At 52.8% G+C, this 26,984-nt stretch overlaps 2 protein-coding genes across 2 annotated transcripts in view; one reads left to right on the forward strand and one right to left on the reverse strand.

Annotated features, from left to right (window-relative positions):
- Positions 1-16,225, forward strand: part of LOC144934416 (integrin beta-3-like) — a 30,769-nt gene extending 14,544 nt beyond the window's left edge. Inside the window, exons 8-16 of the mRNA XM_078860146.1 lie at positions 159-248; positions 2,766-2,900; positions 3,899-4,156; positions 4,777-5,029; positions 8,125-8,347; positions 12,297-12,397; positions 13,284-13,406; positions 13,951-14,117; positions 15,119-16,225. Of these exons, the coding sequence (XP_078716272.1) occupies positions 159-248; positions 2,766-2,900; positions 3,899-4,156; positions 4,777-5,029; positions 8,125-8,347; positions 12,297-12,397; positions 13,284-13,406; positions 13,951-14,117; positions 15,119-15,187 (1,419 nt within the window). The 3' untranslated portion in view covers positions 15,188-16,225. The remainder of the gene's footprint in view (positions 1-158; positions 249-2,765; positions 2,901-3,898; positions 4,157-4,776; positions 5,030-8,124; positions 8,348-12,296; positions 12,398-13,283; positions 13,407-13,950; positions 14,118-15,118) is intronic.
- An 8-nt stretch (positions 16,226-16,233) lies between these two features.
- Positions 16,234-26,672, reverse strand: LOC144934417 (glycerol-3-phosphate dehydrogenase 1-like protein). The gene is made up of 8 exons (XM_078860148.1): positions 26,372-26,672; positions 22,399-22,576; positions 21,405-21,545; positions 21,125-21,263; positions 20,664-20,776; positions 20,115-20,348; positions 18,317-18,423; positions 16,234-17,126 (listed from the first exon to the last, which is right to left on the reverse strand). Exons 1-8 carry the CDS (start codon positions 26,413-26,415, stop codon positions 17,030-17,032), a joined length of 1,053 nt encoding a protein of 350 aa, XP_078716274.1. The 5' UTR covers positions 26,416-26,672; the 3' UTR covers positions 16,234-17,029.
- Positions 26,673-26,984: the final 312 nt, after the last annotated feature.

The raw sequence follows: 26,984 nt of genomic DNA on the forward strand, positions 1-26,984 counted from the left end.
CTTTCTCCAGCCGTCGTCCACGAATGCTACCCTACCCTGCAGCGCGTCTGCCGCAGCACCTCCCGTGCTCAGAGCGTTGGCCCATCGCGATGTCCAGCATTGAGCGCTCATCGTCTGACCCTCACCTCTTCCATTGACCTTGACCCCTGGTTTTACAGAGCTACGCGCACCTGCTGCCCGGCACCACGGCTGGGATTCTGGCCAACGACTCGAGTAACATCATCCAGCTCATCGTGTCCGCCTATAACGTGCGTGCCCCTCTTTACTCAATCGCTGCTGGGGGGGGGGGGTTTGTTCGCCGCTCTGATCAGTGCTTGTTGGTGAAGGGGATGGGGGGGGGTCCGGGGGAGATGAGGTGCCAGGACCAGTTCACATGTAGCTCACCCACTGATGTTAGCCATGAGCGGGAATCGAACTCGGGTCGACGCATTCATAGCACAGTGCGCTAATCGCTGCACCGCCGCTCCATCTTATGCTCGTGCACGCACCCATTCACACACGCACACACATGCACAGCAACAGTTACATCAACAACACCCCAGTTAGCCGAGGCTTTAGACGTTCCACGCGGTCAGCGCGAGTAATTGCGCCGTGTTTCTGGACGACTACCAAAGGTGGCTGACTGGCTTCGCCTTGGCTCGGCCGAAACGTATTTGGCCGGGGGACGTCTTAGACGCGTCTCCCCTGGGGAGCCTCCGGCAATGCTTATTTTGATTCCCTTTCTGTGGGCCCGTGGCCAGTGAGATTTAGGTGGCGGGGTTTAGCAGCCCGTTCTGCCTGTTCACAGCCCCCCCTCCCCCACGGCCCCTCCCCCCTCTCCCCCGCCTGCAACTGCGGTGGTTGTGGCAGTGGCGTTGCTCACGACACAGCGCACTGTGTGACACGGGGAGAGAGGGGGAGAGAGGGGGTTGGGGTTGTTATTCCCAGACCACGCCGATTGAACGCACACTCCACTCACGCACACACAAAGACAAAGATCCCCCGTATAGCCTTAACAGACTGTTGGGGCAAGTGCTGTTAGCGAGCACCGATGAAGACTAGCATGACACACGAAGGGGTGGCCAGCACCACTCCCGGCCGCCTTTGTCTCCCGAGTGGCGATGTTTACTCATTTGAGGCAGAGTCGATCTAGGGAAGGCCCAGGACCGGTGCAGATAATCGTTACTGATGTTGGCCGTGAGCGGGAATCGAACTCGGGTCGCCAGGTTCGTAGCGCAGCATGATAACCGCTACACCACGGCTCCCCACACACGCACACTCTCACACACGCACCCTCACACACACTCACACACACTCACACACACTCACTCACACACACTCACACACACACTCTGACACACTCCCACACACTCACACACACACTCTGACACACTCCCACACACTCACACAAGCAAACACTCACACACACACTCACACACACACTCTCACACACACTCACACACACACACACTCGCGCACACACTCTCACACACTCACACACACTCTCACACACTCACTCTCACACACACACACTCACACACACACTCTCACACACACACTCACACACACTCTCACGCACTCACACACACTCTCACACACACACACACTCACACACACTCACACACACACACTCACGCACACACTCTCACACACTCACACACACTCTCACACACTCACTCTCACACACACTCACACACACACACACTCTCACACACACACTCACACACACTTTCACGCACTCACACACACTCTCACACACTCACTCTCACACACGCACTCTCACACACACTCACACACCCACTCACACACTCTCACACACACTCTCACACTCACACGTTCTCACACACTCACACACACTCTCACACTCACACACACACTCTCACACTCACACGCTTTCGCACGCGGTGACGCTATTGGTTGCGGGCCAGCGGGGCCGGCAAGAATCAGAGGAATGTCCCTCCCCCAAAGCTCCTCGGCGCCGACGGAACGGAGACATTTCACCGTGAGACCTACTTCCATCCCCAAGCCACCCGCCCCTCCTGCCGACCCTACCCCGCTACTTCTACTGGCAACCTCACCATCAGATAAACAATGCACATCAGGCCCATTGGCACAGAGGCCACGATAAACAATCTGCCCGTGCAGTCACGCGACCGACCCCGTGTCGCCGCGCGTGCGCCACGTGCGCCATGCGTTCACTCCCCTCGTGTCTCGGCACCCGAGTCTGGACATTGTCACCAGCGGCGTGGCGACTGAGTGCGCAGGCGGTGCGACTGCGCAATGGAGCTACGAGGCGGGTGCATTTGGAAAGCTCCCCCCCCCCCGACTCCACCTCTCCCCACTTCTCGTGAATTGTGCCAGGGCCCATGCCCCTGGGTGTCAGAGATTCACTCGCGTGGGTCAGCCCGGGACATAGCCCGCGTGTAAGTTGCAAGATTCGAGCTCAGTGTTGCGGCGTGGGCCAGGCGAGGCGGCTGTGTCGGTGGCCCTTCGCCCGGTGACTCTACCTTGGGATTTGAGCCACTCGTAGCCGTTTGCTGTGCTGATGTTTTGCCGTTCATATTTTGGCTTTCTGGGCGTATTGGTCTCGAGAACCTTTGCCCCTCGTGATGGATTCATTCTGCTGTTTATTGAACCTGTAGTGCTAACAAAGGCCGTTCGTCCACCCCATCCTACCCTCCTCCGTCCCGTCACCCCTACATGGACCCTCGTCCCGTGACCCCCCCCCGCCCCTCTCTACGCTGATCCCGGTCCCGTGAATCCCCGCGCGCGGCCGGGGCTCTCAGAGCATCCGCTCGGTGGTGGAGCTGGAGGTTTGGGACCAGCCCGAGGACGTCAGCGTCTCCTTCACGGCCACGTGCCAGAACGGGACCGCGCTTCCGGGGCAGAGGCGCTGCGCGGACCTCCGTGTGGGAGACACGGTACGGGGGGGCGGGAGAGGAGGTGGGGGTGGGGAGGCGATGGGGGTGGGGGGGCAGCGGCGAGGGGGATATCACTTGCTCGGCCCTCGGCTCTGCGTTGGGTCCTGGTGGGGTCGCTGCGTGGATGGATTTTGGTTGTGTGATGGAGAGGCGATGGTGTAGGGTTTAATGGTGGTAGGCGTAGTGTGGGGATTTAGCCGTGTCCAGTGATTCCTGGATTATCTGTTTGATCTGTGTGTGATCTGCCTGTGTGTGATCTGTGTGATCTGTGTGTGTGTGATCTCTATGTGTGTGATCTGTGTGTGTGTGATCTATTTGTGTGATCTGTGTGTGAGCGTGATCTCTATGTGTGTGATCTCTATGTGTGTGATCTGTGTGTATGTGTGATCTCTATGTGTGTGATCTGTGTGTATGTGTGATCTCTATGTGTGTGATCTGTGTGTATGTGTGATCTCTATGTGTGTGATCTGTGTGTATGTGTGATCTCTATGTGTTTGACGATGTGTGAGAGTGATCTATACTCTTTCCGTGCCCGTTAGCTGTGCGATTGCGTAATTCGGTATATGCTACCAAATTAGCGTGTGATATGTTTGACTCGTATGTACATGATCTCCTGTGATGTTGCGTATCTACGTGTGATCTGGGTGTAAGTTTGATGATCTATGTGAATGGCATGTGAGCGGTAATGTAGTGGTTAGCGCACTGCGCTATGAACTTGGCGACCCGAGTTCAATTTCTGCACATGACCAATCACAGTGGCGAATATTTGAACCGGTCCTGGGCCTCCCATAAGTCTACTCAGCATGTAATGTGAACCTGGTTGCGGTGTGTAAATATAAGCTCAGGGGAAACAAAGGCGGCCGGGCATGGTGCTGGCCACCTTAACCCCTCTCTTGCACAAAGCCGGGGTTCACAGGTGCTCGCTAACAGCACTTGCCCCCAACAGTCTGTGAAGAGGCTATACGGGGGATCTTTATCTGTGTCCCCCCCCGCCGTAGGTGAGCTTCGAGGTGCGCGTGGAGGCGCGCGGCTGCGTGCGCGGGCATCGAACCTTCACCGTGAAGCCCGTGGGCTTCGAGGGCGCGCTGCGCGTGCACGTGCGCGGCGCCGGGGAGCTGTGCGCGTGCGCGTGCGCGCGCCACGCCGAGCCGCGGAGCTCGGCGTGCTCGGGCAACGGGAGCCTCGAGTGCGGGGTGTGCAGCTGCGCACCGGGCAGGCTCGGGCCACGCTGCGAGTGCAGCGACGCGGACGAGGAGGTGAGGGGTGGACGGGGATGTTTGGTGGGTGGGGGAGAGATGAAGTTGAGGAAGGAGGAGAGAGAGAGGCGAGGGAGCGGGGGGAGGACGAAGAGAAGGACGGAGGGAGATGGAGGCAGGGAGTGTGGGAGGGGTAGAAGTGGGTAGGCGAGAAGGAGAGAGATGGGGAGGGGTGGAGGTAGCGAGGCAGGGATGAAGAGAGCAGGAGAGAGCGGGAGGGTGCGGAAGGGAAGAAGACAGTGGGGTGGAGGAGAGGAGTAGGAAAGAGCGAGGAGGGAGAGGATGAGATCTGGAGTAGCATGGGGGGGGGGGGGGGGGCAGGTGGAGAGGGAGAGAGAGACGCAGCAGGGGGGCAGCACAACAAGAGGCACGCACGCACATGGGCGCTCTCCCCACCTTCCCCAACCTGGATCGACCCCAATGGCATCGGAACGCCCTCATCCAGCAGTGGACTAAGGGCCGTAAACGTGTGCGTACTCTTTTTTATTTTTTATAATGATCAATATTCGCGCTCCGAGCCTGAGCCATGCACGCACCCGCACAACCCGCGCCACGCCTCCATCTATGAATCCGCTTGCGCGCCCCTTCACCCCCGGACCGTACCGACCCTCGGCGCTCAGGAGGACGACGCTACAGACCCCGAGGGACGAGGAGACACCTTCGTGTCCCCGCCGGAGCAGCCCGAGTCCGCGGGCCGGGCCGGCAGGGCGGCCGGGTGCCGCAGGGAGCCCGGCGCGACGCCGTGCAGCGGGCGCGGGGACTGCGTGTGCGGGCAGTGCGTGTGCCGGCCGAGCGAGCTGGGCAAGGTGCACGGGAGTTGGTGCGAGTGCGACGACTTCTCCTGCATCCGGCACAAGGGGCTGCTGTGCTCGGGTGAGTGCGCGGGCACGCGCCTCGCCAAGGGACGTTGGCGGAACGCGACGCTCGCTCACCGATTTCAAACAAAACAAATAAATCCGCGCATTGAGAGTTACGTGGGGGATAGAACCAGGCTGGTTAAATACGTTTCACGTGGATCACGAATGCCCCCCCCACACACACACACACCAATGGGCTGAGGTATTCAAATGCCACAACTACGAGGTCACACAACAGTGGCAATCAATGTCGAAGTGAGACAGACGCAGACCCAGTTCGCGATGGGCCACACATCTGATGAATGTGACCTCGTCGCGGGCACACTGGGCATCACAACTCCCTGACAGTTCTGTGTGAACAATCAGATGTACATTTTGGGGCGCCACGGTGGCGATGTGTTAACTACCTCGTCTGGTATGAAGGAGGTCGTGGGTTCGATCCCGACCCTGACATCTGTATCGTTGGAGTTTGCATGTTCTCCCCGTGGTTTCGTGAATTTTAAAATGTCCACATAAGCCACTTCGTTGAGCTATAATTTGTGGACACGTTTCTTCTGAAAAAGAGCTTTTTAGCTCAGTGAGCCTTACCTGGTCAGAAAAAAACCCAAAATTGAAGTGGTGTGAGATGTGCGGCGGGCCTCTGATCGATGAATCCCGCTTTGAACCACGCACAATACTGTCCTCGATGCAATGATTGTACTGCGGAAACGAGAACCGGTTGTGCTGTGAGGGACCGGAGCTTCCAGATGTTATCCACCAGGTTCGAAGTGCTTGGCGTCCAGATGGTCCACGATGTGATGAGACTCCCCAGACAAATGATTTCCACGTGCGGACTACGTTAAACATCCAGTGGCTGGACCACGCGATGCCACTGACAGCCCGGCGGAGAGTGGGAGAATTTATGAGCGAAACTAGGGAGAAATCCGAGAGCTGTGAGAATTCCCAAGGTCTACTCCCTCCACCCCCACCAGCCCGATCCGCATACCCCCCTCCACACTCTGCTCTCTCCCCTTCCTCGTTACTCTCTTCTCTGCTTCTTTTGATTCTCCCAACTTCTCTCTTTATCCTGCCTCTCTCCCCACTCCCCTTCTTGCCCCGACTCTTTCCCTCCTCTACCCCCCCCCTGCTCTCCACCATCACTCCCCTCTCCACTTGCTCACTCTCCCTCTTGCTCTGCATCCTCTCTCTCTCTTCCCTCCAAACCGCACCACGTTTCTCCCACCTCCCTCCCTCCTTTTTTTTCTTTTTAACGATCAGACGAGAAAGATGCTCGGTCTTTCGGCACTTTGCTTCGTTCATCATGTCGGGTTTTTTGTATTTTTTTGTTTGCTTATGTGCCCCCTTTTTTAAATCAAAGATATAACGCGGGTTTCCCGCATAACATTAGTGCCATTATGTGCTACTGTGTCCATAGACACCAAGAAGAAAAAAATCACCCTCAAAACCCCATCACCAGATCCCCTGCTTTAGTCCCTCCCTCCCTCCCACACTCGCTCTCTCCTTTCGTATCTCTCTCCCTCCCCCTCCTCTGCTCCCCGTCTCACCCCTCCTCCTCCTCTCCCTCTTACAAACGCCTCCTCTCCCCAATTTCCCCAGGTCACTTCACCCGCCCCCTTCCCTTCCTCTCCCTCCCTCCTCCCCCCCGTCATCTCCCTCCCCGTCTCCCGGCCCCCTTAACCTGTCCCCTGCCCGTGTCCCCTGCCCGTGTCCCCTGCCCGTGTCCTCTGCCCGTGTCCCCTGCCCGTGTCCCCTGCCCGTGTCCCCTGCCCGTGTTCCCTGCCCGTGTTCCCTGCCCGTGTCCCCTGCCCGTGTCCCCTGCCCGTGTCCCCTGCCCGTGTCCCCTGCCCGTGTCCCCTGCCCGTGTTCCCTGCCCGTGTTCCCTGCCCGTGTCCCCTGCCCGTGTCCCCTGCCCGTGTTCCCTGCCCGTGTCCCCTGCCCGTGTCCCCTGCCCGTGTCCCCTGCCCGTGTTCCCTGCCCGTGTTCCCTGCCCGTGTCCCCTGCCCGTGTTCCCTGCCCGTGTCCCCTGCCCGTGTCCCCTGCCCGTGTCCCCTGCCCGTGTTCCCACACGACATTGACGAAGCGCTCCGCTAAGGCATTCGAGCACCAGCCCTGCCCTGCCCGAGCTGATTTGAGAAGGCGCCTCTGCGTCGCTGCGCTCGCCGTTGTTGATGTTGTTGTTGACGTTGTTGATGTTGTCGTTGTTGACGTTGTTGTTGATGTTGTGAGCGCGATACGGGGGGAGAGAGAAGTGCCATGGGATTCACGCCACTCTCACCCGTAGCAGCTGCTGCTGAGTGAATCATTGAGAGCCACACGTGACCCTTTATCTTCACCATAACCCCACTCGCAGTGCTTTTAATTACGCAGTGAACCACTGCAGCCTCCACTCTTGCGATTACAGATGCGTTGAGGTTTTTTTTTGCCTTTAATCTGTCAGCCAGAACTGAACTAAAACACACAGCACCGATGTGGTTTGTGGGCTTGTTTGTGCCGCACGGTGGCCGACGTTTCGCTGGCAAACGCATCGCAAACACTTCGCCGCACAGGTGCTCGCTAACAGCGCTGGGCCTCCCTTGAGAGTCAAATGCGGGCCCGGCGTGGTGCTGGCCACTCACCGCCTCGTGCGGCTTGCCGGCGTTTCATCCAGTGCCGGATTGTCCCAGTAGCACAAGTAGCTACACGGGCCCCACACCTTCAAGGGCCCCGCGCTAAACGCTTTCAAGCTATCAATTCCGGTTCAGTGATGCTGCACTTGCTCTATTACTATAGTACTACACTGCCTTCAACTTTTATGACCGACTGGGTGTTGAAGGTTAGCGATTTGTCGTATCATCTGGCTGTATAGCGAATAAAAAAATACAATTCATTTACTCTGCAAGTAAAAAATGTGTTTTAATATTTACGTGTTTTTTTTTTTAGGGCCCTTGTATAATATGCTACAGGCCCCGCACTAGCTTCATCCGGCGTTGGCTTCACAGGTGCTACTCGCTAGCAGCGCTTGCCCCAAGAGTCTTAAGGTCATACGGGGTGGCGGGGGGGGAGGTGGCGGTCTTTGTCTCTGAACCCGCGTGCGTCACCCCGTGGACCTGCGCGCGTTGTGTGCGTGTCCAGGCCACGGGCCGTGCGTGTGCGGCGAGTGCGCGTGCGACGCGGACTGGGCCGGCGAAAGCTGCAACTGCTCCCTGGTGACGGACGCGTGCGTCTCGGCCGAGGGGCTCGAGTGCAGCGGCCGGGGGCGCTGCGAGTGCGGCCGCTGCGTGTGCACGGAGCCCGGCGCGTCGGGCTCCGCGTGCCAACGCTGCCCCACCTGCCCCGACGCCTGCGCCCGCAAGAAGTGAGTGGTGTGGAGGCGAGCGGTGGGGAGGTGGGGGGGGGCGGTAATGGTGTGGAGGGGTTGGAGGTAGGATATTGTGGGGAGTGGTAGTGTAGTGGTTAGCGCACTGCGACCCGGTTTCGATGAACGCTCACGGCCACCACCGGTGACGATTGTCTGAACCGGTCCTGGGCCTCCCCCCTGGGTCGACTCAGCCTCAAATGAGTACCCGGTGCATTGCGTAAACATCAGGATTTGGGAGACAAAGGCGGTCGAGCGTGGTGCTGACCACCCACCCCCTCGTGTGCCTCGCCAGCCTTCATAGGTGTTCGCTCAGAGCACTTTCCCCAACAGTCTGTTAAGGCTACACGGGGAATCTTGTATTTGAAGGTAACATAAAGCTACCACATCACCGGGGTTGTACCAGGCTAGGTGCACTGAGGACGCGTAAAGTGTCGAAGGCTGGGCTGACAGGCCCAGGTGTTATGGGTTGACTAACTGGGATGACTTGGCAGACGCATCACCTGCGGCTCCCCGCTGTGCCAACTTGCTGCGTTTATATCCCGCCCGGCGCTCCGCTCGTTGTTGTGAGCGTTGCGGGATTCGTAGCGGAGTGAGCGACCGCTGCCGACGCCCGCTACGGGGGCACGCAGCAGGGCGGAGACACATGCACCCTGGGGTCTCGCACCATGGTTGCGGCCCTCCCCGTGTGGCTGCAGACGCAGCAAGTTTGGGGTGGCGGGGGGTACAAGATGGGGAGCCCACAGCTGGCTCCCATTAAATGTCCCCCCACGGCTTCAGAGCGCCCCCCCCCCCCTCTCTCTCTGTTCTCGAGACGAGCGCTGGGTGAGGTCAGAGAGCCTGGGATGGGGACCCGGGGTCCTGGTCGCCTCCCTCCGTGCTGGGGGCTCAGGCTGAGTGTTGCCGGCACTCGCTCGCCAGTCGGCGTCTGCGGTGGCGATGGTTGTCCCGTGGTGGCTGCTGCGATGGGCAGATGCAGTCTTTGCAAGGCCGTAGCCATGGAGTCAACATTGGTGGGGGACCAAATCTTCCAGGGTGTCTGGGGGTCACAACCCAGAAAAATATCTAAATTTGAAAACTAATTTCCTGCCTAAAATATTAAAAAATTCACGAACACGTGGGATGGACCTTTTTTTTTACAATAATGTCGAATAGCGTATTGAATTACAGTGCTCTGTTTATACTTTTTTACCATGTCTTGTTTCATTGAATGTAATGGCAGAGATTAGGGATTAATAAAGTACAACCATAACCACAATCATATAAACATAAATCTATGCATTGATGTATATGAAGACAAGTCCAGATATTGTGGCCAAGGTTTAGCAAATTGTTGTTTTTATTTACATAGCATAGCAAAACAAATTTAATAGCAATATATTGGGGGGGGCATTTTGAGAATATATATTATAATTTATATTATAATTACGGCCTTGAGACGTTGTGTGTGTGTGTGCTGCGTGTGTGCTGCGTGTGTTTGTGTAAATAAGTGTACGCTTTGGAGGGACAAGGGCCCCGTCCTCTCTGTAATTTCCCTTTGACAGCGGCCGCCACCGCTCGCCCGCTCTTTAGTCGGCGAGTGGCGGATAATTGCGGTCACTGCCACCGCCACTCGCCAACAGGACCAGCGTCTCTCTCCGCTGCCATTGAGCGCCCGTTGATGGACGCAGGGTGCGAGCGCACGCGCGTTGTTGTGTGTGCTGTGGTGTGTAGTGTGTGTAGGGTCTGTGGTGCGTGTGGTGTGTGTGTAGGGTGTGTACTGTGTGTAGGGTGTGTGTCGTGTGTGTAGGGTATGTGGTGTGTGTACTGTGTGTAGTGTGTGTGTGTGGTGTGTGTGTGCTGTGGTGTGTGGTGTGTGTGTGTAGGGTCTGTGGTGCGTGTGGTGTGTGTAGGGTGTGTGGAGGGTGTGTAGGGTCTGTGGTGTGTGTACTGTGTGTAGTGTGTCCAATGTGTGTGTGTGTGGCGTGTGTGTGCTGTGGGGTGTCGTGTGTGTAGGGTCTGTGGTGTGTGGTGTGTGTGTGTAGGGTCTGTGGTGCGTTTGGTGTGTGTGTAGGGTGTGTGTCGTGTGTGTAGGGTGTGTAGTGTGTGTGTGTAGGGTATGTGGTGTGTGTGTGGTGTGTCCAGTGTGTGGTGTGTGTGTAGGGTGTGTGTAGTGTGTGTACTGTGTGTGTGTAGGGTGTGTGTGTAGTGTGTATAGGGTATGTGGTGTGTGTACTGTGAGTAGTGTGTCCAGTGTGTGTGTCGTGTGTGTGTAGGGTATGTGGTGTGTGTACTGTGAGTAGTGTGTCCAGTGTGTGTGTCGTGTGTGTGTAGGGTATGTGGTGTGTATGTACTGTGAGTAGTGTGTCCAGTGTGTGTGTCGTGTGTGTGTAGGGTATGTGGTGTGTGTACTGTGAGTAGTGTGTCCAGTGTGTGTGGTGTGTGTGTGCTGTGCTGTGGTGTGTAGTGTGTGCAGGGTCTGTGGTCCGTGTGGTGTGTGTGTAGGGTGTGTGTGTAGGGTCTGGTTCGTGTGGTGTGTAGGGTGTGTGTAGTGTGTGCGTGTAGGGTCTGTGGTTCGTGTGGTGTGTAGTGTGTGCGTGTAGGGTATGTGGTTCGTGTGGTGTGTGTAGGGTGTGTGTAGTGTGTGTACTGTGTGTGTAGGGTATGTGGTGTGTGTGCTGTGTGTAGTGTGTCCAGTGTGTGTGGTGTGTGTGTGTATGTACGTGGTGTGTGTGTGTAGGGTCTGTGGTTTGTGTGGTGTGTGTGGGTAAGGTGTGTGTAGTGTGTGTGTGTCGAGTATATGGTGTGTGTAGTGTGTCCAGTGTGTGTGTACTGTGTGTGGTGTGTGTGTACTGTGTGTACTGTCTGTACTGTGTGTACTGTGTGTAGTGTGTCCAGTGTGTGTTGTATGTGTGTGGTGTGTATGTGTGTATATGGTGTGTGTATGTGTGTGTTGTGTTTAGGGTGTGTGTGGTGTGTGTACTGTGTATGTAGGATTTGTGGTGTGGTGTGTCTGTGTGTGTAGAATTTGTGGTTTGTGGTGTGTACTGTGTCCAACGTGTGTGCGTGTAGTATGTGTGTGGTGTGTCTGTACGTGATGTCTGTGTGCGGTGTGTGTGGCAGTGCGGGTTCAGCCAATGAAGCCACAGGACCAAAATGCCCTTTAGCTAACGCAACGTGGAGATGGGTCGCTCGCCCTCTGCCGGGATGACGTCGCGGCGCTGGGCACGACGTCGACGGCCCGGCTTGAAGGAGAGCGATCACACGCGAAGGGAGGGGGGGGCAGGTCGGGGTGACTGTCACCCGTAGGCTCAGCGATGGGGATTTCATTAAAGGCATGGCTGGCCATAAGGGTCTGCTTTTACTCGTTGGTTAATTATACTCTTTGGGACTTTCGGTAGAGTCACGTAGATATTTTAAAATATTTTTCTATCTATCCGTGACTTTACCGACAGACCCAAAGAGTTCTAGATTTGAAGCTTTCGTGATTGCAAGGATTCATACTCTTTGGTTTTTTTCGGTAAAGTCACGTGGGTAAAAATAAAGAAATTATATTATTTGTATTATTTATTTTTGTTATTTATTTATTTTTACCGACGTGACTTTACCGAAAGAACCAAAGAGTATAAGACCCAAAGAGTATGACTTCTTGCAGTCACGAAAGCTTTTGGTTAATTATCTTAAGATTCGGCTTAGAGGTCGGGACGAATGACGTTGGGTAACGTGGTTATGGTTCGCGGTAGGGCGAGCGTGGTGAGAGTCGTGGTCAGAGCTGGCGTCTCGCTGGCTCGTGTGGTTATGGTGCCAAGGCGTTGATGACACTGGCGTCGTTTCACTCGCAGCGCTGGGAGCATTCGCACTCGGGAGGGAGGTGAACCCTCACATGGTTCGACACCTGGGCAAACTGACACCCCCCTCCTGCCCACCCACCCCTCATCTCCCATGACCCACCCACCCGGTCCTCTGTCAGGGAGTGTGTGGAGTGCTTCCTGGCCTCGGCTGGAGTGGCGGGCTGGGAGGGAAACTGCAGCCGGAGGTGTGCGGACGAGGTGGTGACGGTGCAAGCTCTGGGTACTGCTGCTCCTCCCTCACCCATTGCCTTCGTCGTTCTCACCTCGCCGACTGCAACTCTCTCCCCCCTGCTGGGGCTTTCCTAAATCTCTTCTCAGAGTCTCACACAGTTGACTATGCAGCCGCCAGACTCCTCACCCGGGCCCATGAATATAACCAAATCACCCCTAAACTCGAATCTAACCTACAAACTCCAAAAGCACTCCCGGATCAACTCACCGTTTACTTTCAGGGCATCTTTGGTCCTGTGGCTTCATTGGCTAAACCCGCACCGCCACACACATTGCACGCACACCCTAAACACACACCGCACACATACCACACACACACACACACCACGTACATGCACACCACACACACCACACACACCACACACACACTGGACACACGACACATTGGTCTCTGCCTACCTCTCCACTCTCATCTCGCACCAACAACTAAAGCCCTTGTCAAAACCCTTGGTCAAATTTTCCAATGAGCACGGTTGGGAACGTACGGTGCCAAAGAAGTTCAACATATATACATACCCACACCCTTTCTCTGCTGGTGCCCTTCGGGTTTAGAATATCCTCTACGGTACTGAATGGCTGTTGTGGAAATTATTTTGGCACGCCACATCCAACTAGCCTAATTTTACCCTAAATCTCATTATAGGATCATATGAACATAGGCTTAATAACACGGGATTATTATGGATAAAGCATACCTTGTACTCCACTGGTAGGTCCCTTACGATCTCTATTCCAAACCGGCCTAGCAGCAGCATTGCGCGAGATATCGAGTTCAAAACGAAGCCCTGATCACGACAGATGCATCGCACCGCTCGGCGAGAGGGGTTGAGACGGCGTTGGCTGTGTTGCGGGCGCGCGCGTGTCGTGCGACGCAGACCCGACGGAGAGGGCCCTGCTGCTGTGCAGCTTCAAGCTGGAGAACGAGTGCACGGTGCGCTTCAGCCACAGCGAGGACCTCGCCAGCGGCCGCGCCGTGCTCAGGGTGCTCGCTCGGCCAGGTGAGGGTGCCGCCCCAAAGGGGTCGGGGGGCGTCAAGGGTCCGGGTGGGCGACGGTGTTCGCGCTGGCACTGGCGTCGCGTTGTGCGTGGAGGTTGTGGCGATGGTGGTGTTGCGATGGATATACGATAGTTGATGATGGTCTGGTAATGGCGGTTGTATGGTGCGCTTTTGGCCATGTTGTATTGGCAGTAGTGTTGTGATGGTGATGATGCGGTGATGGTGTGTTGATGACAGATGTGGTGATGTGAATAGTGATATTTTATTGCCGATTGTGGTTATGGCATTATTTGGTATGTTGGTGACAGTATTGTCACGGCTGTGGCATGGTCACGGTGATGATGCATTCATGGTGGCGATGGTGACGGCGTGCTGCGGCACACGTTCACGTGGTGGGGATGTGCTGATGACAGTGTGCAGCAATTTGAGTAGCATTGATGTGTTGATGATGTTGGCGAATGTGGCGATGACCGTGCAGTGGGGATGTGGTGGCGGTGGTGCGATAACGCCCGTGTGTGTGCGTGCACGCGCGGTGGTGCGACCAGAGTGTGCGGAGGGTCCGGCGGTGCTGTCGGTGTTGCTGGCGGTGGCAGGCGGGGTGCTGCTGCTGGGGGTGGTCGCGCTGCTCAGCTGGAAGCTGCTCGTCACTCTGCACGACCGCCACGAGTTCGCTCGCTTCCAGGAGGAGCGGGCGCGTGCCAAGTGGGGGGCGGTGAGTCCTCACCCACTCAGAGACCCAACACACAGACCTAGACCCAAACTAGATCAAGACAAATTCAACATATTCCACTGGCACATTTGCACTGAGCCAGTGTGGGGCCTTCACGGTATGGGTACATTTTTCCACTGGCTATGTCATACCGAGCCAGAACCAGACTGTTATACACTGGCCTCACAGAACATTTGAGTCTTGCTCGGGGCCAAGCAGGGCCAGGGGTGGGGCAAATTACGTATATGTTGCCAGCTACGTCAGTCGGTACCACTACGGAGAAAATTAACATGTTTAACACGTAGGCTTTCGCGACCAGTATCACCCATAATCGAGATTTTTGGGTTAGATCGCGTAAATATATAAATGTGTCGTTAAAACCCGTCACCACCCGACACAGCCAACTAGTAAGGGTTGTCACGTAAACAGAACGTGGCAATTCGTCACTAGTACAGCACACCGATTGTGTGTTGGAGAGCCAAGCCACAACATTTACAATCCGAGTACGACGTTTCGCCAGTAATTACAACCAGCTTCATCAGGCGACAGCCAGGAGAAGTCTCACCGGTGGTGCTGTACCAGTGACAAATTGGCACGTTCTGTTTACGTGACAACCCTTACTAGTTGGCCATGTTGGGTGGTGGCGGGTTTTAACGACACATTTATATATTTACGCGATCTAAGCCAAAAACCTCTTATGGAAAATTAACATGGTGTCGCAACTCATTAACTGCGTGCCACAGCAAGGGTATAGCTCAGCCGCCGCAGTGGAAAAACAACCTGGCGCCTCTTGAACCACACCAGGCTGGCTCGGCACGGCCTTAGCGGCTCAGTTATAGTGAAAAAGCATTCAAAAGATTCATACCAAGACCCTGACCCTATAACCATACATTGCCCGAGACCCAGTTCCAAACCCAGAGCCGACCGTGTGACTGCGGGCTTGAGATGACACGCGCACGGAGTGTTAAAAATCTACGATTCCATTCTCGTCGGTGCCGCCACAGGAACACAATCCACTGTTCAAGCGGGCGGTGACGACCTTCCCCAACGTGTCGTACCGTGGGAGCCAGTGAAGAAGCCCCCGCCCCCCGCCGCCGCCCACTGAACTCGCAACCGCCACTGCGTGGGGAGGGCGGCTTCCGACACTCGTGCCACGCCGGACCCCGCGCACGCTCCCGCACAGCGCGTCGATGACCCACGTCACCCCTTGTGACTCCACGTCAATGGATTGGTAAACTCGTCCAGTGGGTCGTTAGCGGGCTACCAGGCACGTAACGGATTCATCCCCTCATCCCCGGCAATGCGATGAATTGAGGGGTGTCCATGACAAAAAAGTACTTGATAACCCTCATCTGCCGTGGCTTCATTGCCAACAGTCGGCAATCAAAGTTGGGGTTTATCGTGTCCTCTACCACACATGGACACGCAATGAACGTAATAAGTCGCTTAATCCCCCTACACTCAGCAGAAGCCTCTTCCATCGACAATTTGAACGTTTCTGGGTTATTGCGTTTTTTTCAGGGTTACAATTTGAATGGAAAATCGATTTTTGTCGTCTTGTTCATTTTGCTCGTCTCATACGTCGTCTCATTTGGTCCGTCGTGTTTGTTTCCATCAGCCTCAAAGGTGCACTTCGCATAAATGGTAAATGATGGATTCCTAGATACAGGAATCGATGCATGTTTCGTCTAATAATTGCTCTCGGTGGATGAATTGTTAGAAGCCGAGTGTGGCTGTCTTCCTGGACTGTGTCCTGAAGTTTCAAAACTGTTGAGTTTTTTTTAGATATAAAATATTTTGTTCTCACCATCGGCCATCCCACTGTGTATACGCCCACATGCCACGAACCTTTAAGCGCGAGGACCTGTTTACGCGAACGAAGAGGAAGCTTCATCAGCTATAAGGTAGAGCATTCGGTACTGTATTTGTAAAGTTGGTCAACGATGAGATACCTTGATGGTACTGCGGAATGTTGATAATATCCCGACCCGATGTGCGACGGTTAGAAGCCGTGTGTAAAGCAAGCACTAAAAGCACTGTCATTTTTGTACAAAAAGATATTTACCAAAAAAATAAATCAAGAGAAAAAAAATATCGAAGGAAACAGCACGTGTTTGTTATTGTTGTCATATTTATTTCAAGTAAACAGTCCTGATTAAGTTTAAGGTGAAGACACAAATCAATGTCAGACTGCCACTTACCATAACATTCAGCAGCAAAGGCGGTTCTTAACCAACTCCCCCGCCACAAAAATGTCCCGTTCCTCGCGCCGCCCCGTACTCACATGGCACAGCAGCTTTCATTGGGACACGCATGTACTGGTCATGACCCGGAACACACTCTGCCTTTATTGCAGATTATGGCTAAGAATTGGTTTTCGAATATCTCCCCTGACGCATATTGCTCAATGTTTTTGAAAGTGCCTCTAAAATGACCTCACCAAAGCTGGGCTTGATGGAATGATTATGGGGGACGGTTGTAATGAACAGCAGTCAAACACAGCCACGGGGAACAGACGACCTTCACGATAGCGGAGGGAGCCGCTCCTGATGGTCTAGGTGGAGGGGAGTCTCTAGAGCTGCCAACAACACACGAGCCTATTTCACAGCTTCGCATATTTAGTTCCTGCGGCGGTAAATTTGACATCCCATCTTCGGCGCCGCTTCCCGGGATTACTCGTCAGAAACAGTGCGTAAGAAAATAATTTCAGAGAACAGAGTTAGACTTGCAAACCAAACACGTTAATTGTGCGCACCAGTGCAGCATATAAAACATTGGATCTTAGAAATCGAACATTACAGCAAACGTACAAAAAAGAAAAAGAGTCGTTGCGCTTCCTTAACTTTGGTCGCCGTGTGGATTTCCTTGGTCACCGACATCACGGGCGTGTGGGGCATCCGAGCCTGCAAAGCAGCCTAGATGTGTTCCGGGTGGCTCTGCAGACACGTCACGAGGCCGCTTACAGGCTTGCCCGAGTAGCAGATCTCATAGATGGCTGTGAAGAGCGGAAACCTGAGGGACGAGGGCGGCAGGTGTGAGAAACATGCTCCCTCACGCGCTTGCTCTCCCGCTCGCACACTTAGGTGCCCACTTACTCGCCTGCTCAAACACTCGCTCCCTCCATCTCTCACAGACTTGATCGGTGACTCGCTCATTCACTTACTCGTGCAGCAATCTGGGTCTCCATTTGGACTGTTCAGTTTTACATCTCATATTTAACGAGGCAGGAGCCCACGCAGTTTAATTATATTATCTTCTTTGTGAGCGGCAATGCATCTGGGCGTTCTCTTCACACCGACTATTATACAAGCAGCAGGAAGATGTTTAATGGAATATTAAATGTACCACAAATCTACTATTACCATAAAAAACTCTCGTTGCGAAACAATGCAGTTCGGTTGCAGACAATTGATATTTGGGCTATTAAACTGACAGTCGTCTACATCTTGTGAAGCGGCATACGTAGGATGTGGATCAGAAACATGGACATTGCGGAGGAGCATGTAACAGAACGGGTGCGTAAATAGGCATGGAACGAAGCACGGCTGTAATTACATTGATAGAAAGGGAAACTCATGGATAACAGAACAAACACAGGTTAATGACAGCATCCTGACTGTTAAAAAAAAAAAGTCATTGGTCTTTGGCCAGACGCATCTCTAGAAGGGATGATAACCAGTGGGCGAGAATGATGGGCCAACAGCTGGTGGCGAGATGTTAACGAAGATGTTAATTATCTCCCTGGCATACAGGTCGTGGGTTCGATTCAGACCACGACGCCTGTAAATTTGGAGTTTGTATGTTCTCTCCATGGTTATGTGGAGTTTTCTCCGGGTCATCTGGTTTTTCCCACCACATTTACAGGTGTACGTTTAGATTATTTGGCTGCTATAAATTTCCACGTGATAAACCCTTTTGTTGAGCTTTTTGTGGCCAGGTCGCTTCGGAAAAATAACTCGTATAGCTCAGTGGGCCTTACCTGGTAAAGTAAAAAGAATGTTTATATAAAATATCTACCATGGAGATGGGAGCAATAAAATCGGCTCTCATGCAGGTGCGATGTGGATCATTACATCGCAGCACTGTGGTGGATGCCAGTGGCTTGGGGAGGCCTTCATCCCACAGTGGATTGACCATGGCCGCTGATGAGGCCGTGCACAGTATGCCCTGCTTCTGGGTGTGGGGGCCGCGCGTCAACTCACTTGGACACCATGTTGCGGTTCTGGAGGATGCGGTGAACCTCTGCGGCTGTCTGGGGGCCCTGCAGCTTCTGTCCGTTCAGCATCTCCTTCTCCAGCTCCTCTATGCTCTGCCAAATGACAAAGGTCCCCCCGCCACCGTTTAGCCTTTAGCAGACTGTCGGGGCGAGTGCTGTTAGCGAGAAGCTACGATGGCCGGCACTGTGGCACACAAGCGGGTGGGTGTGGCCAGTACCTAAAAGCCAAACCACTCATTTGTGTAAATGGACGAACATCTCATAATGCAGGACCCTACTGAAAAAAAATGCTGGAGACTCGGCAAGGCTTTACGGAGTAAATAAAGGGCACAGTTTTATTTATTATTATTCATTAGAGCCCCATTGCTTTGGTCAACGGTGCAAAATAAGCTGTTAAACGGTGCGTGCACCTGACAGTTGGTATGCGAGCTGCACTCTGGAGATTCGCCAATAACACTGCCGTAAAACACAAATTCATAGTCGGCGACATTTTGGCCAATGGCCTTCCTTCATAGCACGTAATTGTGCTTTGCGTACCACTGCCAAAGCAGCATCGTAAATTAATTTGAGGGTTGGGAGCGCTGGAGTTTGAAGCACTGGCTCGATTTGAATCTGCCTTTACAGCAGACACCTGGAGTGTTGGCTTGCACACATTGCTCTCCTGTGGTGGCCCATCGGCAGGGTGGTTCAATGAGGTGGGCGGCTGCCCGAGGCTGACAATGCTGCACATACCTCGGCTCGACAGCGTTTGTGAGCCAACCCAATAATCCTACGAAAGCCTGTAAATCCCTTTAATTAAAGGACGGCGTCTTAACGACAAAGGCAGGTTGGAGTAAGATAGAAATGAAAGTGGCGAGATGTTAACGACCAGATTATGGGTTCGATCCCGACCCTGACGCCTGTATATTTGGAGTTTGCGTGTTCTCCCCGTGGTCTCGTGGATTTTTCTCCAGGTCCTCCAGTTTTTCCCTCCACATTTAGACACATTCGTTTAGATGATATGGCTGCTATACATTTCCACATGATAAGCCACCATTTGTGACCAGGTTGCTTCCGAAAAAGAGCTATGTAGCTCAGTGTACCTTCCCTGGTAAAATAAAAAGTTTAGTTTCATTTTAGGTTAAGCAAGACAATATTGAGCAGCTGGAAAAACCTGACACGGTATGTGTGTACCCCCTCTGCATGTGCAACTGCGTGGATTTTCAAGGATATGCTGCACAGCTCTCTCCAATGTGATTTTGGGTTATACTGCGACATGAAAAATCACGCATATGCATGTATTCTGTAGAGATTTCCAACACACGTTTGTCCTCGGAAGCATTTCATTAGCGATATTAAAATGTTCCTTCCAAGCCACGCAACGAGATGACATCGCACGTTGGGCAACGTGCGTGGTGACGTTACACACAATGGGGTCGTTACCTTGATCGGCAAGGATTAAATTTCAAACCCTGGTTTTAACCGCCAAGCTTTGGGAAACCCCGAGGCTGTTTTTGACGTGGTAAATCCCTAACAGCAACGCAGCTTTATACTCACGTTGTGTATATTGGAGCATCTTTACAAGGATTATCGTGACTCCCCTCCCCCCGCCTTGGGACAGACAGATGGACAGCCTGAGAGCGCTAACGCATCAATGCTTCCAACCTCGGTTTGAAAGTGTAAAATAACGTTTGCAAGGCCACGATCCAAGATGCCGAACATCAATACGCATTAGCGTTTAAGAAAAAGCCATCTCCTCTGCCAACGTCCCGAACGTCGCGTAGGGAGCGGCTCCATCGCACGACCTTGCGTGTGCGCACGAAGGCCTCGGAGACACGGCGGTTGCGGCCCCCGTAGCACGTGGTGATGAGGTCGGCGACGCCGCAGCTCTCCAGGAAGGTGGCCGAGCTCACGGCTCCGCGGCAGAAGATGCGCGCGAACGCGATCATCTCCATGAGGCCCAGGCGGATCACGGCCGCCTTGGTGTTGTCGCCGCAGTCGAGCCCGTCGCAGAATCCGGCGCCCACCGCCACGATGTTCTGCCGGTGCCCCGTGGGGGAGGATGCGCGGAGTTAACCGGGGTTCCGAGCACCGGCGGTGGCTAGGTCACAAGGCATAGTTTACAATGGTGCGTACGCATCTTTAGCGATTTGTGTGATGCCGAGATGCGGGGTTGTGCGATTTATACAAAATAATATTTTAATTAGATCTTTTTAGCGTCAAATGCGACCGCATCTCAAAATGCTGTAGAGACACAAAGGGCAAGTATAATTTAATAGTCAGTAAGTCATAGGCAGAGGAAGACACTGAGCCTGGAAGTCCTCGGCGCAAGTGTTTCTCCCAAGTCTCGTCACCTTGAGGGCCCCGCAGATCTCCACCGTGTCCGCCTCCTCCACCACGGTGATGCGGAAGTTTGGCGTCTGCAGCAGCTCCTTGAAGAGGATGCCCGCCTCGCGGTCCTTGCTGCCTAAGCTCGCACGGCACAGACCGCCCCCCGTCAGCTCCTCCCCCGTCCGGCAGCATCTCAAGTGGCGCTCAAAATAAGCCGCCCAATTCTGGGCATTTTTGCGCGTTAAAAAAATATATATATATATCTGAATTACGTACAACATTTCAACCGAATGTGTAAAAGTATGCATGGCAATTTTAATGCAATGCTCGCCCTGCTGCTATTTGTATGATGCTAGAAGTGAGACGCTATATGTATTGGGCATTTTTGTCTTGTCACCACTGCTTGTTCCACGCAACCCTGGGCTCCATCATCCTGGGTTGCGAAACCTGCGGTGGATTGCGTGTAGCAACATCCTCCCCTCACCGATTGTGGTCTCGCAGAACTTCTCGTCGGCCACTTCGTTGGCAATGTTGGCGCCCATGAGCACGCTCACGGGGATATCGAGCTGCTCACGGATGATGTCGGAGATGAGCTTCAGTCCGTCAGGACCCTCGTCCACGCCCTGCAAGCGGCGCAACACGCACCGTCAGACACCGCGACCTCGTGCGGCCAAAGCCAGGCATGAAAGCTCGGCAGATTTACTGGAACGCTGAAAAATTATTCATGGTAACTGCACCCATCCGCAAGCCGTGCAACGCGGCACCTTAATGAGGGAGATGCCTAGGGCCCCAGTCGCTGCGTGCCCCTTGATTTTCGCACAGAGGCCGCGGATGAACTGATGGGGCACCACGAACACCAGCAGGTTGGCGCCCTCCACCGCCTGGGCAATGTCCGGCACGGCCACCTGGCGCAATGTGGCAAACAACACGACGGTGAAAGGTGCCCACAGCAAGAGGCGGCATCCTGGGAGCACGTGCGAGGGTTTCATACCCCACGGCGATTTGATAAACCGTCACGATTTTTCTGGTTCGTTTGTGCAATATTGTTCGTTCCATTCGCCTCAATGTAACATAAGCGTATCAAATAATTGCAATTAATTTGCATATAATTTGTACAAATATTAAGTAGTTGATTCATACACGTGTGATTAAATAGATGTATCATGTCAGAATGGATGTAACTCAATCACTGTATCCTTGGCATCCAGCATTTAAATCCTTCATATAATGCTGTCAACAATCAAAACATTTGGAAAAGCATCAGATTAAAGATTAGTTCTTGTGCTAGCATGTTAAATTTGTGGTATCTTAGGTGCGGTTCCACAAATTAAGCATGCTCACATTTGATTCTATAAAATATACAGCTTGTGTATGGAATGAGTAAATGGTTTGACACATCCACAAAACTGAATGCACAGTGACATCTAGCGTGGTTTAAAAAGTCAGTTCATCCGAGTAGGCCCACGATTTCTCCCCTGTCAAGAAATGCGGGTGGACTGTTTACATCCGATGAAGTCATAATCGATTCAAATACCATACCTAGTAAAAAGCCGTGTCACGAGCATACTGATGGTAAAACACACATTGTTCAAGTGTCTCGAAATATACATGCAACATTCTTCGAACTGCCCACCATTGCACCAATTTCCTTTTGTTAATTTGTATTCAGCAGCACTACCACGCAAGGTTGACAAAGCAGCCAAGGCCAACGGCAGCATGTCGAGTGGTTGTGTCCCGCTAGACCCGCCCACCACTCACCACATTTTCAGGCAGCTTGTGTCCCGGCAGATACCTGACATTCTCGTGGTCAGTGTTTATGATCTCCGTCAGCTTTCGTCCCTGCACCTCCTCCTCGAACACCCACATCCTCACCATCTTATCAAACCTGCTGAGCTGCTGCACATTGCGGCCGATGATTTTGGAGATGGCGGAACCCCTGTGCCAAACACGAAAAAATGAACACTAGTTTTACATATCATCAACAAGGATAAAATCACACTGACCGCAGCTGATTTTATCAGTTCTCAGAAGCTAAGCAGGGTTGTGCCTGGTTATGGCATAGATGGGAAACTGCCTGTGAATACCAGAGGTATCGTAAGATGGGAAACTGCCTGTGAATACCAGAGGTATCGTAAGATGGGAAACTGCCTGTGAATACCAGAGGTATCGTAAGATGGGAAACTGCCTGTGAATACCAGAGGTATCGTAAGATGGGAAACTGCCTGTGAATACCAGAGGTATCGTAAGATGGGAAACTGCCTGTGAATACCAGAGGTATCGTAAGATGGGAAACTGCCTGTGAATACCAGAGGTATCGTAAGATGGGAAACTGCCTGTGAATACCAGAGGTATCGTAAGATGGGAAACTGCCTGTGAATACCAGAGGTATCGTAAGGCTCGGGCTGCAAGGTGGCCAGGGGATGGCAATGCAGCAGTGGGAGTCTCGATTCTATCAATCGATGGTCACGACTCGATGATTTAACGATAGATTCATGTTGTCCCATTTGGCCCCCCACCCTCCACCGTCTCTCGTTTGTATTGCTTCTCATTTGCAGTCTAATTTTATTATTTTTTTCTCACCCCAACATCCTCCAGGCCCCTTGTCAGGAGCCCCGTAAACAAGGTAAGGTAGTGTAACTGGTTACACTCCGACCGCAAAAACCACGCATTGCACAAGACTCAGAGCTCAGCGGGTACAACCACACCCTTTGTAAAAGTACGTGTGTGTTTTGCCGATATCTGTCCGCACTGTATACGAAACCTGCAGGGAAAGCGCTTTAATCGGCACAGGTCACGCACGCTGCCTCCTTACTTGTACCTTACACCTCAGCATGTCAGATCTCATGTGGAAAGTGTGAGAGTTGAACCTCGTCAACGCTTGGGATAGGAGACTCCCTGGCAAGAGCAGGTGTTTTAGCAGTGGGCTACGTGGTGGTCAGGAGATGGCAGGAAAACAAATGATTCTTGAATCTATGTCTGTGCATCTTTGAGTGGCATCTCCCTGATAACACTTTTACTAGTACTCTGGTTTCCTCCCACATACCAGGTATGTATAGTGAACTTCTTTCGCACCGTACGTAGCCAACCGTGCTAATCAGAGGTGCGGGGGTACTTAACGCAACTGGCAAACATCTCAATAAAGATGTCCCCCCCCCCTCACCACCCACCCCCCTGAAAATCTTACGACACAGTGAGGCTTTCCTGTGCAATGATAGTAAAGAACATCCATATTAGTTGTTCCGCATTAACAGGGGTAAGCAATCAAATTAACATGAAGAGCCATTTTTTTGAATTCGGTAAAAAAAAATCCTCAATATTTCAAGAGCCACAATGCACTGTGATGAATACGAGATGGTGGTCCTTCATAAATAATGTCACAAAACACTGCTTAATGAGCATGCGGCTCTGGATCCGCAGGTTGCTGACCCCTGCCCATGGTGAACTGGACTCCCATGGTAAACTGGACTTCCATGGTAAACTGGACTCCCATGGTAAACTGAACTCCCATGGTAAACTGGACTTCCATGGTCAGGGATCGGCAAACAAACTAACAAGGAGAAACATTTTTTTCTCTTCAAATTTCAAGAGCCGCACTGCAGTCCTCAAAGAGCCGCATGCGGCTCCGTAGCCGCAGGTTTACCGACCCCTGCACATGAACGTTCTAGACATTGAATGAGTAATGTGTACAGACATAGAGCAGTCGTCGCACATTCACCTGTACACACCGCACAGTAACGCAGCCCGCTCTAGGCACCTTTAAGTTTCTCGATTGTTCAATGCTAAGGCTCATAGAGCCAGATTAAGTCAGGTGCCTTGGGGATGTTTAGAGTTCATTGCCATTTCCAGAAGTTCATATAGACAGATTAAGGCGCCTTTAAGACTCCTCGGCGTTTAGTTATTTCCCGAGGCTTATTGAGGCAGATTAAGGCATGCGTCGGACTCACAGCATATCCATCAGACTCACAAAGGCAGGATTACGTGGTTTAGCCACAGTAAACCGCACGGTAATTATCGTGAGTAATGCAATAGGTGCAATTCCGATTCCGAGGTAAGGATTACACTTTTATAAGGTGCATAACAACACACCCACTCCTGCAACTTGTTCTACGTGGCTAACGCGTACACATGTAGCCTGGCGGATGCATCACAGAGGACACACGCCCATTTATAATGTTGTAAAGTAGCGTACAACTCTTCCAGAAATGAACGCGAGCAATGCTTTGTTGTCAAAATGTTTCAAGGCCGTAGCCATGGAGTCAACATTGGGGGGGACCAAATCTTCCAGGGGGTCTGGGGGTCCCCCCCTAGAAAAAAAAAATCTAAATTTGAAAACGAATTTCCTGCCTAAAATATAAAAAAAAATTCACTAACACACAGGATGGATTCTTTTTTATATTTTACAATGTCTAATAGTGTATTGTATTACATTGCTCTTTTTTCTTTTTTACCTTTTCTTGTTTCATTGTATGTAATGGCAGAGACTAGGGATGAATAAAGTACAACCATAACCACAATCATATAAACAGAAATCAATTTTATAGCAATATATTGGGGGGGGGGGGGGGCATTTTGAGCATATTTGAATATTATAATTACGCCCTTGAAAGGCTTAACTGCCCCCAGTGAAGTGTGGAAGGAAGTTGTGGGTCCACTGGGCAAGAGGAAGAGGCATCGCAAGCGATTCTCAAATATGAAGGTTGGGGGGACTGTGGCCGTACTGGAATTGCAGTGCTGAATTACAGGTCGGGCGAGATGCCATGAAGGAGACGCTTTCATCGCGGTCGTAATTCCACCAGGCCAATCGTGGAGAACTTTGATGATGTTACCATCAGTTGAAGAAGTTGTATCCTCTTGGCGAGATATTTGCTTAACTAAACTGTAATTTTTTTCGACATGGCATCTAAACCCCTACAACCATAGCGAATGATTTTTTTTATGTACAAGATTATACTAGGGAATTATCAATTGACTGGGGTTCAGGTTGGGCCACGGTTATTCAAGTGCAAGGAAAACACAGACGACTCGTACATAAACCATACACCGAGTGACCATAACAGTTCAAACAGCACCATTGCAGGATGTCCATCGTGGAGACTGAGTGACTGAGATCAGCTTGGGCCAGACGCGAGTTTACAATGGGGCATCGCAGGCGACTGTCAAGAGATGAAGACGCCTCGGGGAGGGTCTTCATCAATAACAAAATACTTGAACACATTCGTCACGGCTTGTGATGAAGGGTTCTTTAGCTCGATGTGTCACCACCAAACACCTCGTAGCACAGCAAACTCGTGGCTCAACTGGAACTAACAAAGTAGAGCAGACAGGAGCGTTCCTCAAACCGCAGCATCAGCTTCTTGAACACGAGGTGGCCACGGCTACACCTTCACGGAGGGAGATACACCTCATTAAAAACAAACAAACCCCACGACCTCCTTGCAGTCAAAACATCTCGGCTCTGGCAGCCCCCCCCTCTACCACGTGCGAGATTGGTGGTGGTGGGGGTAGACGTTTCGTGCGCAGCCCTAGTGCAGAGGAGCTCGCTCACAGCTGCGAGCGGACACGTGGAGGTGTAACTCGAGACCCCCCCCGGGGCGACGAGGCATCCTCAACATTAACAACAACATCAACAACCTCCATCGCGGCGGGCGCCGTGATTGAACCTCGGGCAGCTCCCGCCTGGTGTGTCTCCGGGGGACGACACGAAATGGGGAAGAGAAGGGGGACAGCTCACCAGTTTCCCGAGCCGACGATGGAGACGCGGAGAGGAGCGGCCATGGCGTGAGGAGGACGCACGCAAGTGAGAAGAACCAAAGGCGATCGCGGGGCTCTGTTGGGTTCCGTTGAGTCCGCCCACGTGGCGGCACCTCCCTGCCCGCCGCGCCTCCTCTAGCTCCTCCTGCTGTTGCCACACTTACAGTTCGTCCTCCTGCTGCTGCTCTTATTCTTCTTCCAATGAATCGAGACGTCGGAGACAGCGGGGAGGCACCGGGGGTTCCACCCTGCCGCTGAGTCGTGGGTCGTTGACAGAGTCCACGAGGGGGATGTGGGTGGAGCAAAGACTAGGTGGCCGTGCACCACGACGCTTGTACTCCCCTTCGGCCTCCGTTGGCTTATGGCGTGAAAACACAAGCTCGTGTTTGAAAGAGAGTGACCGAGGCCAATGATGTTGGTTAGACAGAATTAAGTTGAATGAAGTTAATTTCGTAGCTGTCAACCCATGCGGTTTAACGCCGTGTTTTGGTACGTGGAAATTGAGTTAGTCAGGTTCATACAGCGTGCAGCCATTTCAATACGGGCAAAAAAATGTGTTTTGTCAAATCGTTCGTTTTTCTCCCTTGCCTAGC

The sequence above is a fragment of the Lampetra fluviatilis genome, chromosome 10 (assembly GCF_964198595.1).
Source record: "Lampetra fluviatilis chromosome 10, kcLamFluv1.1, whole genome shotgun sequence".
NCBI classification, from domain to species: Eukaryota; Metazoa; Chordata; class Hyperoartia; order Petromyzontiformes; family Petromyzontidae; genus Lampetra; species Lampetra fluviatilis.

What these genes read in the sequence shown, in the direction of transcription:
- LOC144934417 (XM_078860148.1), bottom strand. Translation starts at nt 26,415, where the DNA reads ATGGCCGCTCCTCTCCGCGTCTCCATCGTCGGCTCGGGAAACTG. An exon ending in GTTCTGCGAGACCACAATCG is followed by an intron (nt 20,777 to 21,124) that starts GTGAGGGGAGGA and finishes GTGCGAGCTTAG; the next exon opens with GCAGCAAGGACCGCGAGGCG. An exon ending in AACCGCAACATGGTGTCCAA is followed by an intron (nt 17,127 to 18,316) that starts GTGAGTTGACGC and finishes CTCGTCCCTCAG; the next exon opens with GTTTCCGCTCTTCACAGCCA.